Here is an 18,502-nt window from a genome sequence, read left to right as displayed (position 1 = left end):
GGATAATTAAGCTATAGCCTATATCATATGCTGAAGTACAATTCTGGGGTGTTAAAGATTAAAAGAAAAAATAACAACAAGAACTGTACAGAACCGAAAACCATGACCCTAAAACCGTGATTTAAACCGAACCGTGGGTTTTTTTGAACCGTGCCACCCCTAATATATGTGGATGTGGTTAACTGGATTAAATCATGCCTGAAAAGCTAGCAATCCTGGAAATGTTAAGATGCAAAGAGTGCTATATTAATCCAGAGTAATCCAGTGTGCTTTGCATCCACCTCTTGCCAGCCACGGTGAGATTATAATATTGGGTAGTGGCCTGGCTGTTTATGATGTACAAGCTTTGAGTCATGGGCTTTTCTGCCTTTCTTTTACTACAGTAGTGGTCAACTGACAAGTACTGACACAAAGGTGAACTGCCACTTCCCTTGAACTATCCCTTGAGCCTCCTCTACAATGCACGTTTTGGATGTTCCCCTTATTTAACCAGCTGAATTAGCTCATCTGCTGATATATAGTAGAGTATCCATGACCTGAGCTGCGTGTGTCCAAAAAAGTAAATGCTGTGGAGCCTCTAGATTTGAAATCCCTGGTTTAGACCAGGGGTATCTAACCCTGCTTCTGGAGGGCTACCTTCCTGCAGACTTCAATTCCAACTCTCCTTTGATTAAGGTTGGAAAATGATCAAATATTAAATTTCCTGATGGGTGTATTGGTGTAACTAATGCACTGTGTATGTGATTGAAGCTGGTACATTTACGTTTAATGGGATTCATATGTATGACATGTCTTTTGCTTTCTGACATCCTGGTTGGTGTGCCTTATGCCTATTGGATCACCTATTTTATAGCAGGAGAGCAACATTTATTTTAGCCTCTCTGTTCTGGATATGGAGAATACAGTCTCTCCCTCTCCCTGGGCATTCTAGCTTAATATTTTACACATCTTCATTCCCCTTTGTTCATCCTCCCACCCTTGTTCTAATCTCTCTCTTGCTCTCTCCACTGCAGCATTAGACTCTCTCCCCAAGCTGGAAGTGTTGTCCGTGCAAAGGCTCTGTTCCTCTTCGCCCCAGGCATTGCTCTAATGGAGTCCAGGTCTCGAGAGGGATCCGGGTGGGGAGGGGGGAATGGATGAGTAGACTATCTGCTTTTACGACCATATTAGTGGCGATTCGGTTGGAGGAATGAGTTTGTGAGGTGCATCAGTCAAACTAAAATATGTTTACTCTGCTTTTGCCTTGCTTTGTCACTATTGCTAGCTCTGTCGGCTATAATTCTTTTATGAAATGTGGCATTGACGAGGACATGCTGGAAATGGAAAGGGCCTGGGCATTAGCCCTGTGGGATACCGTATGAATGACCTCTCATTTTCTATGCTGCGTGCCTACTGTAAAGATAATACGCTTGAGTAGTGGACTGCTTTTTCATATAAATCTGCTTTTTCATATAAACCAATATTTCTCCTTATAAATTTAGCGCTGTGGTACATCATTAGGAATAATACAAACACCAGGACATTATTTTTGCATGGTAATACTCTCTCAACAATAATGTCTTCAATACCCAAACAATACATATCTACGATTAACTGATGTTCAGCAACGTTTTCAATCTTCGCTTCTTTTGAAGGGAATATAAAAGTCCAATTGATCTGTGAGGGTGTGTAAGTGGATGTTTACAGCTTGTCGTCCTGATTATGTGTGTGACTGTCTGTTTAGACAGGCTTCTTCAAAGTAGTTTGACAGGAAACAAATTGTAGTTTTCATTTTGGTTGGTATTAATTATAGTTTTTGAAATGGCTTTTGTCTGCTGCATTTTACTGTCCTAAGACACATTCAGAAGGGCTGTATTGTTCTCGAGTTTGATTGTGTTGACTGTGGAGTTTTTCATTACTGGAGGCTGATGGGACTTAAACAATCAGTTAACAATGGGCTTTTTTTCCAGAAAGAGATGTTCTGGCTTCATCCAAGACTTTAGCCTGTATTTTCAGTGTCTTTTTAGTCTGGCTTACATATCAAAAGTCAGGGGGCCTTTGTAGCACTCAAGAAATCTAAAAGGTGTACTAAAAAATGCCTTGTCACTTCTCTTAAAATAGCGTTTTCTTATCTGATGCAACCATAACCTTAAGATCAGAAAGAAACAGTCATCCAAAGCTTTACAGTACATCTATAAGACCTTATTGTATGGATTCCTCCCTGTTATCAGTTTGGCTCCTGACATTTTAACAGGATTCTTAGCTTATGGGCAGGTCAGGCCAAAGGCCAGAGGAATGTGATCTGTTTTTAACAGTAGCCTAAAGCTGTGGGGTTTAAACCTTAACTGTCCCTTAAAAGACTAAACTACTCTTTAAACAAGCGTTGGAATGCCCTGATCCCTTATTGTTGCCCCTTGTCATTTAGTTAGCGGTAACCCACCGTTAAGAGCAAATGCGAACTTCGCACCCTTTTCACCGTACATGCTGTTTTTGGTTTATTTAACGACCATCTCTCAGATGATCTTTCTTAAGCCTGCCAGCCGGACCCCCTTCTCCCTTTTTCACACTTCTACTCTTTTATAGGTCATGTTTGAGGACAAGTCCAGGCATATCCTCATCTATTAGTGACTGTGTCCCATCATGAAAGATAGGGTGAAGTCCTCAAGCCTGCAGGCTACATACTAGCCAAGCTTTGGCTTGATGGACCAAATCATGTCTTATCCAAACATGGCAATGGATATGATTGTATCTAACCTCTGAGTGATGGATTCAGGAACATCTGTCTTTGCCTTCTGCTAGATGATACTTTAGCATAGTGGTTCCCAATTTTATGCAGAGTTGCCATGGTTGTCTATAAGATTGTAGGGTGTTCCATTTTATTTTATTTTTCAGAAGGCACTCCTAGCCACTATGTGCCCTCGATGCACACTTTTTTGAATTCACACTGATGCAGACTCATAGCGAGCAAAGGTGCAAGTATAGTACATTTTTATTAGACATTTAAGATATGTTTGTAGGATAAGCCTGCATAATTATATGAGTGATACCATGATATTAGGCCTCTGTGATTCACACTCACGGTCTGATTCATTTAACCTGAACTTGCCATGAGCTTGCACCTCCATAATGATAAAATGTTTCTTTAAAAAAATAGACCAACTTGGTGGCACACCAGCTATTAAACAGAAGCCAAAAAAAGATAAGGAATTAATTAAATCAGACAAAGGATGGGTTTATAAAAATGAAAGATAAGCCAATGAATGTTTAAGAAATGCTTAGACCAGGGCTATTCAATTTGCTTCATTCGAGGGCCGGATTATTAAATCGAAAAGTTGAGGTGGGCCGATGGGTTTAGCTTATTTATTGAACCATAACAGTATCAATAAGTAAGCTTAGGTATACATAAAAGTTTTGTATTTACTTGGAAATGTGGAACCCAACAGTATGCAGATTTATCAGACCCTAATACATAACTTATTTACACCTATGTACAAATATATGAATTATACAAGATCATAGCTATTGGTAAGAATTATTTTATTATTAATTATTATAGGCTTAATTTAAAATATTCTGACAGTGAGATCATAGGTAAAACCATGCATGGCTACTCACTCACACTGTATAATAAATGCCTAAACAGGTAAAAACTATACACACAATTAATTATATATTTCTCTAGCCCCCTAATAAATCGAATGCAATATAAATGACTATAACATAGTATTCAATATAAATATTCCACATTTCTGCCCAAACCATGGTAAATTACTACAGTACATTCATGGTAAATGTTTTTAAGGGTGGTGATTAGGGATTTAGTCTTCTAACTTCGTTCATGGCACAATGTTTCTGCTATTTACCTCATCAGTCGTGTTGGGAATGTTGAGGCTGTTTCATCCGATTTAAAACTAGTTAAAATCATGGAGTGATTTGTGGTTTGTAACAGAGAGATTTGTCAGATTGAAACGCTTCTCACTGGATGTCGCAACGCCAGAGGTGTCAAGTCCAGGTTCAGAAAGTAAAATTCCCCCTCAGTATTTTGTTCCAATCACCTGGATTTGCTAATTAGCACAGTTTTTCAGTCAGGAGATAGAACTAATTAGTGAAATCATCTGGCTGATTTCATGGGTGGAATAATCATATGGCAGGACTTTTACTTTCTGACCCCTGGAATTGACACCTCTGCGCAACGCTGTTTAATAATAGTGTCCGGGACTGGGAGTAAACGCAACTCCTTTAAGCTTGCGTTCTGTTATCCACTGGGCCGCGCTGCGTAGTTCAAAGTAAACTAGTGAAACAACGGAAAACAGCAATATTTGTTCTGTATTTGTTGTTACTGACCGAGAAACCGCTTCAGATGATTCAGTGACAGAACGGTCAGAACGAATCCGAATCGTTTCAGACCGTTTTGCAAGCACGTTTGGCCAATTCATGGAAAGGAAATAATCAAACCAAAGAATGATTAATTCAGGAATGATTGATATCGCTGGTTCAGTCGACAGAAATACGGGACACACACATTATAACTGCTGAAATATTTGGACTGAAAACGTTTCTCAGGTCAGTCGGAGCGCTCATGGTACATACAGTGCGTATAGCCGTACAGCTGCAGGCGCCACTGCGGCCACACGCACACGCATAAGCTTTGGCATCTGGAACTCCGTGACTCGAGTGACTTTCTTTTAAAGAAGAGAAGGCTTTTTCCACGACACAAGTAGCAGGAGCATTATCACATTTTATTGCTATAGTAGCCAAATCTAACTATTATAAATTGGAATTATTGCCAAATTTGAAGACCAGAGCAATTGTTCGACAACTGTGCATTGACAGGAACAGTTATTTAGTGCTTGAATGTCTGCTTGAAGTGCTTGAATTTTTATTAGTTGATTTTGTATCAACTATACTAGCCATCTGTTTTCATGTTTGTGTTATCTATGATTTGTTTTTTTTGCTGCATTACCCCATCAGTGGAAAAACACAGGCTGATTTGGCTCTCACCTTTAGTTCTTATAATTTTATCTCGTCCATAGCACCAATTGCATACTGAACATGGAAAGACAAAGCAATGGACAGAATTACAGAGATGGGACAGATCAAATGTGGCTCTTGTACTGGCGGCAAAGTGAGTGTTTCAGAGAGCCAGGTCCTGAAGAGCTGAGAAATAATGAGGACTTCCTTAATTAGACTAATTACTTTTACAATTGGTCTTGAACCAGCTAGCATGGCATCACTTGTCATGTTGATGACCCAACAGAATAGATGCACTGATTTTCTTCTTTTGTTCCCAGAAGCCAGGAGTCACCACCTGGTTGTGCATGTTCATGTGTCTGTCAATGACACATGGATCATTGCTGATCTGTATCCAGGCAGCTGTCATTGTTTTGTACTTGAGAGCTCTCAAGTGTTTCTCTGGTAAAATTAATTTTCAAGCCACAAAATGCATCCTCGTATCTTCCTCGTTGTTACATCTTGGATATTTAATATGGAAAGCATTACTATGGGTCCCACTTATGGCAACCCGTTCTTGAGAATGATTACTTGATTACCTGCCCTCTATCAGCATGGATGATATAATTATATGATATAATTACTCCCTCATAGCTTACTAACTGATAACTACATTTGATGGTCTCAGCGATGTCCTCATGATTGTGATTGGCTTGTGATTAACTTGTTATAATTTAATGGCAGTATTAGATTGTTTTGCAGGAAATGAAAAAAACTATATTTTTTAATAATTAAACACTGTTTTAAAAGTTGATATTGTAGCTTTATACTGTATGTGGTCAGACACTTGTATGTGCCATTAATATATTAAAGTTTTACTGAAATCAAGCTTATATTGAGTTAAGAGGTTTTTGACCAGTCGATGTCGGACATATTTTGTCTGTCATTTAAAACGGTTGTATTTGAGGCACTAAGTGCATCGCATAACATTTTATTCATTTTACTGGTTATAAAATTTATTGTAGCTATGTGGGTGCTCAGTTTTTTCTGTGATTTGGCAAAAATGTTATGTTATAAAAGATGAAGTGTATGCACAGGCTATTTATGACAGTACTGGCTATTACCTGACAACATGTTTAGTCACAGTCTCTTTTTTTTAATCATTTTATATTTGTTACATATAATATATATAGCAAAACCCACAGACAGACGCAAAGGGTGACAAGAAGTATTATTTATTAAATAATATATGAAGAAAAAAGTTTTCTGCCCAAAAGCAAGGATAATGATATTATGTATTTTACAAAATATATAATTTTTTAGTAAAATATTTTCAATTAATTATGGTAGTCAATGATCTTTTGGGGTTCTGTGAGATTATTGGGTCTTCCTCTGTGAGATACCTGTGTCCTGAACAGTGCAAGTGTAATATTTAATATATAGCTTAAAATTGAGATGTTTCCAAGATGTTATGTTAGGGGAGCTGGTCAATGTTTAAACAAATGTTACACTGCCACACCCACAGCACTACATTGCTCAGTGGCTCTCCACCTTGTTTTTACTGTAGTGGTACAATGACAAATCCACTCTTGACATTTCAGACCTTTTTCTCTGGGTAAGCCAGCATACCTCACTTTTACTCTGTTGCAAGTATCTATTGATTGCTGGCTAATCGTACTGCAGCAAAAGCTGAAAATGTTTCTGAGAGAGTGATATGATCATGATTCCACTGGTCTTATCACCAATCCCACATTGAACGACATGCAAACTTTGATACCTTTTACAACTGTTACATGTTTTGTGATTTCAAGAATGCTGGGCCAGTATACAGAAGCTATTTCGCCAGAGCAAATTCACCACAGCAGAATCATTACATTTGGCCCAGACTGTGACAGTGACATCTGCAACTGCAATCATGTGTCGCTTGTGATTGCTAGATGTAGTGCTTGAAGAGCTGGCCTCAGCACATTTACCTAGTTTTGCCTCCCATGTGCTGCTGTTGATCTGGGAGATGGAGGTCTGTGGCACCTCTTCTGTAGTGCCTGTCCTTGGCGTAGACCCAAACAATTCTTTGTTCAGATGACTCCCACTATGACAATCCGTTTATGTCCACACTGAAGTGCCTTGATCTAAAAATACAAATATATATATTAGTGGTGGGCCGTTATCGGCGTTAACGTGCTGCGTTAACGTGAGACTGTTATCGGGCGATAAAAAAATATCGCCGTTAATCTATTCTCTATGTTGGGTGGGATCATAAAATAGCTTTTTCGAATATCGTTATATTTTCGCGCAATTCCATGTGTAGCCTAGTATATTTGACATAATTGACGCCACGCCTACTGTCACAGATCGCGCTGCAGGGTATTTTCCTGTCAGGGACACAAGGTGTATACTTTTACATGTTACTTTGGGCGACGTTCCTCTCGTTACTTTATTTTAATGCAATTACATGTTGTTAAATGATTTTATTCCAAGCCCGCTGTATCTTTTTATGGGCATGAGGGATACTCAATTTACAAATGAATCACTCTTTTGAGTTGATTCTGTTCAAAGACTTCATCAAACAAGTTGGCAGATCTGTCTAAATCGGTTAGCGAATCAGTCTGAATCATCTGTTCATTTCCTCACGCACTGAATCGTCTGAAACGCGTTCAATCACACTCGACTCGGATTCGTAACAGGAAGTGGTTCTACAGTTTAGTGAAAGCAAATCTGAAAATGCATCATATTTTTGCCAGCGATGAAGATATTTATTAGTTGAACATCTTTGTATGATGTCTGTGAATGAATGATTCCACAGGACGATACATTCGATTTCATTTCATTCAGTTAATACATTTTACAACCAAACAGATTATTACGCCACGATAGCACTACTAAAAAGTATGACATTATCCGTTTTTTGGACATATACATTAATTTATAGGCTACAAAAAAAACGCTTCGGAGCGTTGGCGCACTGGCAAAGGTTAACAGGTTAAATAAGCTACCATTGTGTAGTGTACAGTTTATGAAATGAACACCCGCCATCCCGCGGTAATGTATTGCGCAGGGGCATAGTCACAAGAATAGTTTACATTGATTGAAAACTAATTTGTTTAAAAAGGAGGAGGCTATTGCCGGTAAAGGCAGGTTCACATAAAATCATTATGACATATGACATTATTTTTTGATCTAACGAGCATCTGTTTTTTTTTTTTCTTCTTCCAATTAGCCTACTATGCCTACTAAAAACGACGAAAACATGTTACTTGTTCAATTAATAAACAGTTTGTTTGATGACAAATCGCTAAAGATGAAATTGGCCTCCCTTTCTGTCATTGTGCGTTTTTTTTTTGTTTGTTTTTTTCGAACGATATTCGACTTTTGCTCCTCTATTGTCCAATGCCATTTTTGGCAGAAATTCACATCCCTACGCGAGGCGAACTATTCTCAAAGACTTACTTTTAGTCATTATTTGGGTAGCACACACATTCTGAATGCCTTCGCAGAATTCAAATGAGCCATTTTAATCTAGATTAATCTAGATTAATTCCAAGATTACAGTGAGATTAATCTAGATTTAAAAAAATAATCTATGCCCACCTCAAATATATATATATGCATGTATGTATAAATAATGATAGTATTTCCTTAACAAAATGAAAAATAACTATTAACAGGTTGAGGATACTTTTTACACTTAACTCCATTTTGTGGAGTTCCATTCCAGTAGCCAAATCTTTTTTGTTTTGTCCCTGAATTTCAAGAGCAGTGTAAGTGCTCCTGTGAGCTCGTCGTCATCTATTGTCTAGAGGGTTCTGTCTCTTTCATAGACTTCTACAGGCCTTGACTAATTTGTTTTGGTATCCACAAGGTTTCACCCAGTTAATGTTAATGGAGTTGTTAAAGTCTTTTTGAAAATCATTTTTTAGACTTTTTGAGATGATGTTTGTTAAGCAGCCAATATCCAGTGCTTCCTATTAAGGGTGATTTTTTGTTTCCCTGGTTCCTTAATTAAAACTGTATCTCTGAAGCACTTACCACAGCTTTCATCTGTGTGTGTATATGTTCAGGGATTAGAATGTGATGCCTTATAGTGTTGAATCAATACAAACATTTGACTTTGATATGATACCAGCATCTCTTATTCCTTGGAATTGATAACCTTTTAGGTTAATCATAAACAACCCTGGGCAGCTTATGAAATTAAATGGGGACGGGTTGTGCCATATTAATCAAATATCACATCCCTTACTGTACTGTTGTAAATTTCAACAGCCAATACAAAGTCATTCATTTTGATGCAAAAACTTACAGCTTTATAATCATATTTGATCAAACTTGAACAATATTCTTAATGTTTCATAGATGAAAATGTAGTGGATTCATTATTTTACTTTTTTCTTTATTTAAAGTATTTATATTGTAGTTGTTTTTTTTTATTTATTTTTTTAAATGTAATTGTAATGTATTTTATTTTTTGCAGGGTCAGATCCAGGCTGGGGAAACCTGAAACCTACAATATTTCTGTGTCAAAGTGCCCCGGAAAAGAAGAGATGGGCTGGAATATTACCACCTGCAGCACACCCGCCTAAATCCGAAGGGACTCCTCACCCCCACCCTCAAACCCCAAGCCTCTGCCAAAATCATGAATGGCCAGATGACTGTGGATTTATAATTTGATCAAGGGGATTGGACATACTGACCCTACATGGAAAAAAAAACATAAAATAACTTTCAGGATTGTTAGAAATAAATCAATTTCCAGGCCTGAAATCATTTGGATGGAACCTCAGCCCAGCTGCTTTCAAACTTGAGCTTCTGGGAATGGCAAGATGAGCGCTGTCATTCGATGATGATGGCAAAAAAACAAGATGCCCGGGCACCAACCTACAACCTTGTTGTGGTAGGTTTGTCCGGAACTGAAAAAGAGAAGGGGCAATGTGGGGTAGGCAAGTCCTGCCTTTGTAATCGCTTTGTTCGCCCCAGTGCTGATGACTTTTATTTGGACCACACATCTGTTTTAAGCACAAGTGACTTTGGTGGTAGAGTGGTAAACAATGACCACTTCCTGTTTTGGGGTGAGGCGGTACGAATATTGGAGGAGGGCGCTGAGTGTCGAATGCATGTGGTGGAACAGACCGAGTTTATTGATGACCAAACGTTCCAGCCACATCGAAGTACTGCCTTACAGCCCTATATCAAGCGGGCAGCTTCCAACAAACTGGCCTCTGCTGAGAAGCTTATGTATTTCTGCACAGATCAGCTTGGACTAGAGCAAGACTTTGAGCAAAAGCAAATGCCTGAAGGCAAGCTTTTAGTGGATGGATTCTTACTCTGTGTAGATGTGAGCAGGGGTATGAACCGAAACTTTGATGACCAAATGAAGTTTGTCAACAATCTATATAACCAGCTAGCTAAGACCAAGAAGCCAGTAGTACTTGTGTTGAGCAAGTGTGATGAAGGGGTTGAGCGGTACATTAAAGACTCTCACACCTTTGCCTTGACCAAGAAGAATTTGCAGGTTGTTGAGACTTCAGCACGCTCTAACGTCAATGTTGACCTTGCTTTCCTTACCTTGGTGCAGTTGATAGATAAGAGTAGAGGGAAGCCCAAGATCATTCCTTACTTTGAAGCCCTCAAGCAGCAGAGTCAGCAAATAGCATCCGCTAAGGACCGCTATGAGTGGCTGGTTAGCCGCATTGTGAAGAACCATAATGAAACATGGCTCAACACCAATCGTAGAATGCAGACATCACCTGAATACAAAGATTATGTTTTCCTTGAGGGTACTTCCAAGGCTAAGAAACTATTCCAGCAACATGTACACAGACTCAAGCAAGAGCACATAGAAAAGCGGCGTAAAATGTATCTTAGCACACTCCCACTGGCTCTCAACTTATTGGTTCCATGCCTGGATGAGATTGATCACCTAAGCTGGTCAGGAGTACAGAAAGTTCTTGAGAATAAGCGGGAATTCTCCCACTGGTTTGTCGTATTGGATGACACACCATGGGAAACAACACCACACATTGACAACATGGAGGATGAACGCATTCCCCAGGACCTTTTGGAAACCCCTGCAGCAGAGGCAATCTATGAGAGTCACTTAGAACACCTGCGCAATGAGCGAAAGAGAGCAGAAATGCGTTGGGAGTTCAAAGAGAAACTTGCGTCTTCACCATTTGTTACACCTGGCAAACCCTGGGAGGAAGCTCGAAGCTTTATCATGAACGAGGAGTTTTATCAGTGGCTGGAGGAGCCAGAGTACCTTGATATCTATAACAAATACCAGAAGATTATTATTGACCAAGCCAAAGAGGACTTCCAAGAACTTTTACTGGAGTACTCTGAATTGTTCTATGAGCTTGAAGTTGATGCTAAGCCCAGTAAAGAAAAAATGGGTGCCATCCAAGAGGTTCTTGGAGAGGAGCAGAGGTTCAAGGCCCTCCAAAAGCTTCAGGCTGAGAGAGATGCCCTGGTGCTCAAGCATATCCATTTCGTATACCACCCAACTAAGGAAACCTGTCCTTCTAGTCTACATTGTGTGGATGGCAAAATTGAACAACACTTAGCCCTTCGTTTTCCCACTCGATATTCCTTTGATGGGAGCTCAAAATCCCAGTTTGGTGAGGGAAAGGTCGATAGAATTAATCTTGTAATTCTTGGCAAAGATGGACTTGCAAGAGAGTTAGCTAATGAGATCAGAGCACTGTGCATCAACGATGAACGGTACGTTCTAGATGGAAGGACATATGAACTGGCTCTTCGACCTATAGAAGGAAATGTACGCCTTCCAGTAAACTCCTTCCATACCCCCACTTTTACCCCACATGGTTGCATCTGCCTCTACAACTCAAAGGAATCCTTATCCTATGTTGTCGACAGTATTGAAAAATTACGAGAATCAACCTTAGGCAGAAGGGACACTAATCTAGGTCAGCTTCCCTTGTCTCTCCTGTTGGTCACCAAAAGAGGCGTTGGTTCCATTTCTGACATTGGGGGTGAAACAGCACAAAGCCTCATCCAACATGGTCAACAAGTGGCTAGCAAATTTCAGTGCAGTTATTTAGAGCCTGCTTCCCCAGGTGTCGGCTATGGTCGCAATATACATGAAAAACATGTAAACCAGATCCTCAAAGGTCTGTTAGACACACGAAGACCGTCAGTTAGTCTTGGCAGTAGCTCCCCACCCTTGTTGCCTGCACTTGCAGGTTTCAGAGACTCTCAGCAGAGCACAGAGGCTGACTTACGAATTGTAATGTGTCTAATGTGTGGAGATCCTTATGATGTTGACCAGCTTCTTTCCCCATTCTTGCTGCCCCAGCACTGTCGGCCCTCTTCCAATTTATCCAGTGGAACATCAGTTTTGTTGGATTTATCTATTGGTGGCCAAAGGCAAAGCATTGATCTTGCTGTTCTATCTTACCACTCATCTTTTTCCTTACGTAAAAGCAGATTGGTGCATGGTTACATAGCAGTGTACTCAGGCAAACGGAAGGCTTCCATGGAAACCCTTTGTGCCTTCCTTTGTGAGGTCCAAGACATTATTCCAGTGCAGTTGCTTGCTGTTACAGAGACTCAATCGGAACTCGCAGACTCTGAGGTTGTCCGAGAGCAGCTTGCCCAAGGGGAGGAACTGGCCCTTGAAATTGATGCACGTTTCACCTCTGTTATCTGTGGACCTGGTGGTGTGGTGGGAGGCTTGCATCGGATAGACCAATTCCAGCCATTCTTTAAGGAGGTATTGGAGAAAAAAAACATTGTAGAGGCAACACATATGTATGAAAATGTTGCAGAGAATGTCACCAGTGAAAATGTTTCTTCACCTAGATGTGGCTCTCCAAGCACTACGTTGTTGGATTCAGAGGATGACATTGAGCCTTCCCCACCTTATCCCACATTACGGGATGATGGCACCTTGACCCATGGTGGAGGTTTCAAGCTCCCTGATTTGGAGGGTGATGCCTTCTCGCTCATGTCTGACATCAACACTTTTGAAAACAAGCTTAACAACAAAGTCCCACCTCAGGTGCGACCAAAGCCCAATGTCACCTTTGACATTCCCAAACCCCAAAACACCAGTTCATACATGGACCTGGGCCTACATGGACCTAACAGGCGCTCATTAGTAACCTGGCCACCAGGAAATGAAGGTGGTTATGATCCATCTGACTATGCTGAGCCCATGGATGCAGTATCAAAGCCTCGTCCCACAGAGGAGGAGAATATTTATTCTGTACCACATGACAGCACACAGGGCAAGATCATCACTATTCGCAATGCAAACAAGAGTCATTCAAATGGTGCAGGAAATGGATCAGACAGCGAGGCTGATAGCAGTTCATTAGAGCGTAGACGAAAGCTGTCTGCTCTTGGAGTTAAACCTAGGCTTTACCGTGATCGCTCCAAACGACTTGGAAAGTTTAGCAACTTCCGCTCAAGCTTTATTGGCAGTGATGATGAGCTTGGAGGTCTCCCCAAGACTAAAGAGGATGAGCTCGGTGCACAGAAAGGGGACAGTTCCTTAAATGAAGAAGGCGAGGACCCAAAGAGGAGGAATATCTTGAGAAGTCTTGGTAGAAGAACTACAAAGGTAAATTTTATGGGATTATTTTAAAACGTATATACTGTATTGTGGAATTATGCCTCATGGTCTCATATATTGTAAAGATCAAATTTACTGGCTACCTTTATGCTTTAAGATGATATTAATTGATTTAGGTGATTCAAAACTATCTGTTTATTAAATACATCATATATTTAAAAAGTCAGTTTGGGCCCAACTAGACTTTACACTGAATGTGAGCTCAAGTATTGTGAGTGATTATCATAGCGATTGGTATTTTTAACTTCACCTTATTTCAGAGGTTGTTTTTCCACTTCTTTAGTAGAAACTGTGTGTTTTTAGATTGTGTTTAGATGTAAAAACACAGTGGCAACTCTGTTAACTTTAGATGAACAGAAAAATGTACACCTTGATTTGAGCTTAAATATACAAAATCAATGTCTTAAAAAAGCACCAGTCGCATGTGAGAGACAGCTGACACGGAGTTCAAATATTTAAATCTAACCTCTCTTTGTGACATCTTTCTTACGTTCACTTGATTTTGAACCCATTAGAAAATGACCCAAATCCAGATACTACTTTATGAAATTAAAAATAACTCACAACACATACTTTATAGGCAGTGTTGGGGAGTAACGGAATACATGTACCGGCGTTACGTATTCAGAATACAAATTATGAGTAACTGTATTCCATTAGAGTTACAATTTAAATAGTTGGTATTTAGAATACAGTTACATTGTTGAAATCAATGGATTACATGACGATACTTTTCTGTTTCGTGAGTTTATTCACTCTCTAAATAAATTAAGGCAACTCCATGCATTTCCCAGAAGCCCCAATATGAAAAAAAAAAATGTGCGGTTTGCGTGATCAGTCACAATGGATTCGGAAGAGGTGCAGCGGGAGCTAGATGTGGAGATGGAGCCGGAACAACAGAGCCAGGGCAAGAATGCGTTTCTATCTTGGAAATTCAAACAGCATTTCACATTAAAGAAAGAGAAGGGAGAACAAATATAACTGTGCAGTGCAACCTCTGCTTGCAAGCAACCAAAGCGTCCAAAGACTCCACCTCCAACCTGAAGAAGCATCTTAGTTTTTTTTTTTTTAAATTAGCCAGGGGTAGTCGTCTGCTGTAGTTTTACTGGTCACCTTGCTATTTTATAGTTGTATCAGGTAGGCTACTAGCTACAGGGCTGTAATAATATTCGATATGAAACCGAAATTGCGACACTCAGATCCACGAACCTGTATCGCATGCAAGAAGGCAAAATTGCGACACACCCCTTCCAACTCCCAGAGTTATCCTTCCCGTCCAGATCCAATGCTATACCACATCTTTAAATTACTATTAGTATTATTTGAAGTTAAGATTATAAAATACGTAGACATACACCACAAAACTAGTTGCGGAATAATTATTTAAAATTTAGCAATCGCGTTATGGACATGCATTTTCTGAGAATGTATATTTCAAGTTTTGACTGCAAATGTCATTTAATACCAATATACCGAAACGTCTGTTTGTATGTCCATACTCCCTTAATAAAGGAGTCCAGACATTAGAAAAATATCTGTCTACACATGCTTTTTATATTTAATATGAGGGAAAATAAACATGCGTGACACAAAAAATATTTAACTTTTAGGCCAAATATTTTTTAGTACTTCTGTGAATTAGGCTACACGGCGCAAACCAAAAGTAATACCCACCGGATTAAGAAGGGTTGGCTCTCCACAGAACATAAAACATTCATTTTATTTTATTTTTCTTGTTCGCATTTATGAGGAAAAAACAATGTTACGGACGTGACCACTCTGAAAGCGGCACTAAAAGACTGCTTTAAAACTTTCACAGAGACATCAAACAGATGCACAAAGCCTTTCTTTAAAGTGAATTTCGATTTGTATTAATTGTATCTTAATTTTAATCAATGTTTCATCAACCAAATTGGCTGGAATTAATAAATAAGTAGTAAATATAGCAGACTATAGATATCACGGCATGGAGGCGCGTGAACTGGGGCTCATCTCATAAATGAACCGAAACTTAGCGTGTAAGGCAGGCTAGCCTACTTGTCTCACAGACATGTCTACTTTTAAACAGAACAATTCAAAACGAAAGAAAACGGACTGCTCTCTGTTTATGTAATCTGTATGAAATGTGCATTTCTCTCCGGCGCGTTCAGTGCTGCGAAGATCGCAAGTCAGCATCGTCAACTTCATCTTTGCAGCCGACACTAACATATTCAGTCATTACTTTTGCCGGTTCTTTGTGACAGCTTTTATTGGCAGCGCCACCTTTACATGTTACATGAACGCATCACCACCTCATCACCGCACCGGTGACCGCAACATACACTTATAGTCTTTGTTCTTCTATAGCAAATTATAATATATTGCACTTTCAGGAAGACATGGGCCTAGCACATTCAGCCAGTTGGAACAGAAAAACACACCAGAATAGGCCTGTTTAGTAAGAAGGATTGGATGGCCGCATTCCTACACTTTTAAAATGGAATTCAATGTGGAAGTAATCCAAGTATTCAGAATACGTTACTCAGATTGAGTAACGTAACGGAATACGTTATAAATTACATTTTTGGGCATGTATTCTGTATTCTGTAACGAAATACGTTTTGAAAGTATCCTTCCCAACACTGTTTATAGGGCATATTGCAGGTTAGAGTACCCAGTGAGTCAATGTATAGAAAAATAATGTAGGAACTAGATTTACATATAAATATACATATAAAACGCTATTAAGGCTTCTAAAGTCGTTTTTGTGAGAAAATTTTACTTCCGCATCTGAAAACTGCCAAACCGAAAGTGACGTAACGGGAGGGAGTACAGTCAAAGTAAACAATAGGAAGGCAATTGATCGCAATGACAGTTCGGACACTAAGGAAATTTTGAATGTTTACTTGATGACTGACCTCAGCCATATATGTTGATTATGAGCCTGCTATGCAGCCAAGAGAGCAGGGACAGGCCAGGATTAGACAGAACAGGTCAGATGAAACAAATTGAGTTGTGATGGGAAGAGAACAGGCCAGACCGTCTTGGTGAGAGACCAGTGTTAGAATATATCCACGTTAGCCGATGATGTATAACACTATGCTCAGATCACAATATTGTAGGCTACAGATTATTATCATGTATCAGGCAATAGAAAAAGTATTGGACCTTTACCTGCATGTGTTGTGTAAGCCATTAGGAGACAGAGAAAGAGGGACTTTATAAAAGCTTTGAATGGCCCCATTTTGGTGACAATGAATAAAAAAATAATCACAATCACAACTGTCTTACTGTATAAAAACTTTATATGTAGAAACAGCCAACACAAACATTAAAGTGGTTTTGTACAGATTGAAAATTAATTATAGAACTATTTATGATAATAATAAGTTTCGGCTGCAGACTAATAACAAACACATAAATGCATTACAATACAAGTTTATGTAGGATATGTTCATGAATTAAATTAAGACAAGGCACATTTTGTAAAACAGATGTACAATAAGTGATCTCTGACAGATCCATGACCATCATGTTCACTGCCGGTGGCCGAACCACATGCTGACGACGGACCAGCTGACCCGATGAAGATGCTGTGACAGTGTGCACATATCGCCGTCATCATATAACTCCATCATATTGCAGGGATTATAATCATCCGGTCTATAGAGAACGCTACACACTACCCCGTTTTTCAGGCAGGTCTGAAGAGAAGTCTTTTCACCTGCACATAACGCACCCAGGCACGGAAGATAGCACCGTCCCTTTTTCTTGTTTGGAAACTTGTGGACTCGAAGTCCTGACAGGCCATAATTCACAATAATTTACCACGACGATGATAAATTGAAATACAATAACCCCGAAAACACACTGAATCACGACTGCACCTACAGAATTCCAACCTACTCTGCACTAAGCGAGTCCAGTGCCCGGCAAACGACTCCCTCTCGTGACGTAATATGACGCGATGATGAAAAAGCGTTTTTTCAACACGGTCAAGGAAACTGTCACGTTTTCTACTAAATTTGAGCTGTCTTGTCTTGCAAAACAATTTTAAATCCTGCATTAACTTTTCACATGGTATTTTCGCACAAGGTTATATATTAGCTAATAAATTTGTTTTTTTTTTAAACCTGCAATATGCCCTTTAACTCTTAATGTCTTGGGAAATGCATATTTGTTTTCACAACCCTTTAAATTGATTTTTCAGGTAAGATATAGTCAATTTGAAAGATTATTTTACAGAAATTGTCTTTTGTCTAAACAATTTTGAGGTATGGTGGTATGCCTTGTTTCTTTTCTTGTTGAAAAGTATTTGCTTAGCGAAAGTCTTTGACCCATGCTCTAAATGCAAATTACAGACTTGGTGTAGTAGCCTGATAGGCTGTGTTTTGCTGAGAAGACCCAGTTGTTTTATTTAATGTTTCATGGTTGCACAGACTTTGATCCTATAGTTTATCTGGATGCCTGTGTGCCAAGCTTTGTTCAAAGTTGAATTTAGGTTATGCTGTGGTGCATGTCAATTAAATAGTGGTTTATTTTAAAGAGTAAGACAAAGCCAAGAAATTAAGTCAAGTCTAACTTTTTTTTTTTAATGGCGGTTGAGTGCTGTTCACTTGATAGTTCCTTCTACAGCATGGCCTTAACGATGCCTTGTAGGTTGCTTTCGATTTTAGATTTTTTTGCTGGGAATACTACTATAGCCGTCACTCCCATAATACACTGTATTCACACAAGCAGAAATTTTAGTGACTACTGTTCTCTTTGAGCATGTGACAGCCAAAGGGCTTATGAAAGCATTGAGCCACCAGTTCTTCTCATTGAACAGCAGTGTCTTTATTATTTCGGTAGGGTTAGAATGAGGCCATTGGGTTAAATCACCTTGCTTGCATTAATTGCCTTATGGGACTGATCCATAAAGGAACCCATAAAAAAGCAGCAGCCTAGTAGCCCCAGGGATCTGTACTGGTTTAAGCTCTGTTCAACAAAGACTGTCCCTTA

The 18,502-nt window shown here is 39.3% G+C and overlaps 1 protein-coding gene across 1 annotated transcript in view; it reads left to right on the top strand.

Annotated features, from left to right (window-relative positions):
- arhgap35a (Rho GTPase activating protein 35a) overlaps window positions 1–18,502 on the top strand; it is a 90,820-nt gene that overhangs the window by 47,845 nt on the left and 24,473 nt on the right. Inside the window, exon 2 of the mRNA XM_077206978.1 lies at window positions 9,401–13,510. Coding sequence (XP_077063093.1) covers window positions 9,767–13,510 — 3,744 coding nt within the window. The 5' untranslated portion in view covers window positions 9,401–9,766. The remainder of the gene's footprint in view (window positions 1–9,400; window positions 13,511–18,502) is intronic.

Source organism: Siphateles boraxobius, unplaced genomic scaffold (genome assembly GCF_051911475.1).
Source record: "Siphateles boraxobius isolate OS27281-9 unplaced genomic scaffold, OSU_SipBor_1 6, whole genome shotgun sequence".
NCBI classification, from domain to species: Eukaryota; Metazoa; Chordata; class Actinopteri; order Cypriniformes; family Leuciscidae; genus Siphateles; species Siphateles boraxobius.
This window is presented reverse-complemented; position numbering and strand designations above follow the sequence as displayed.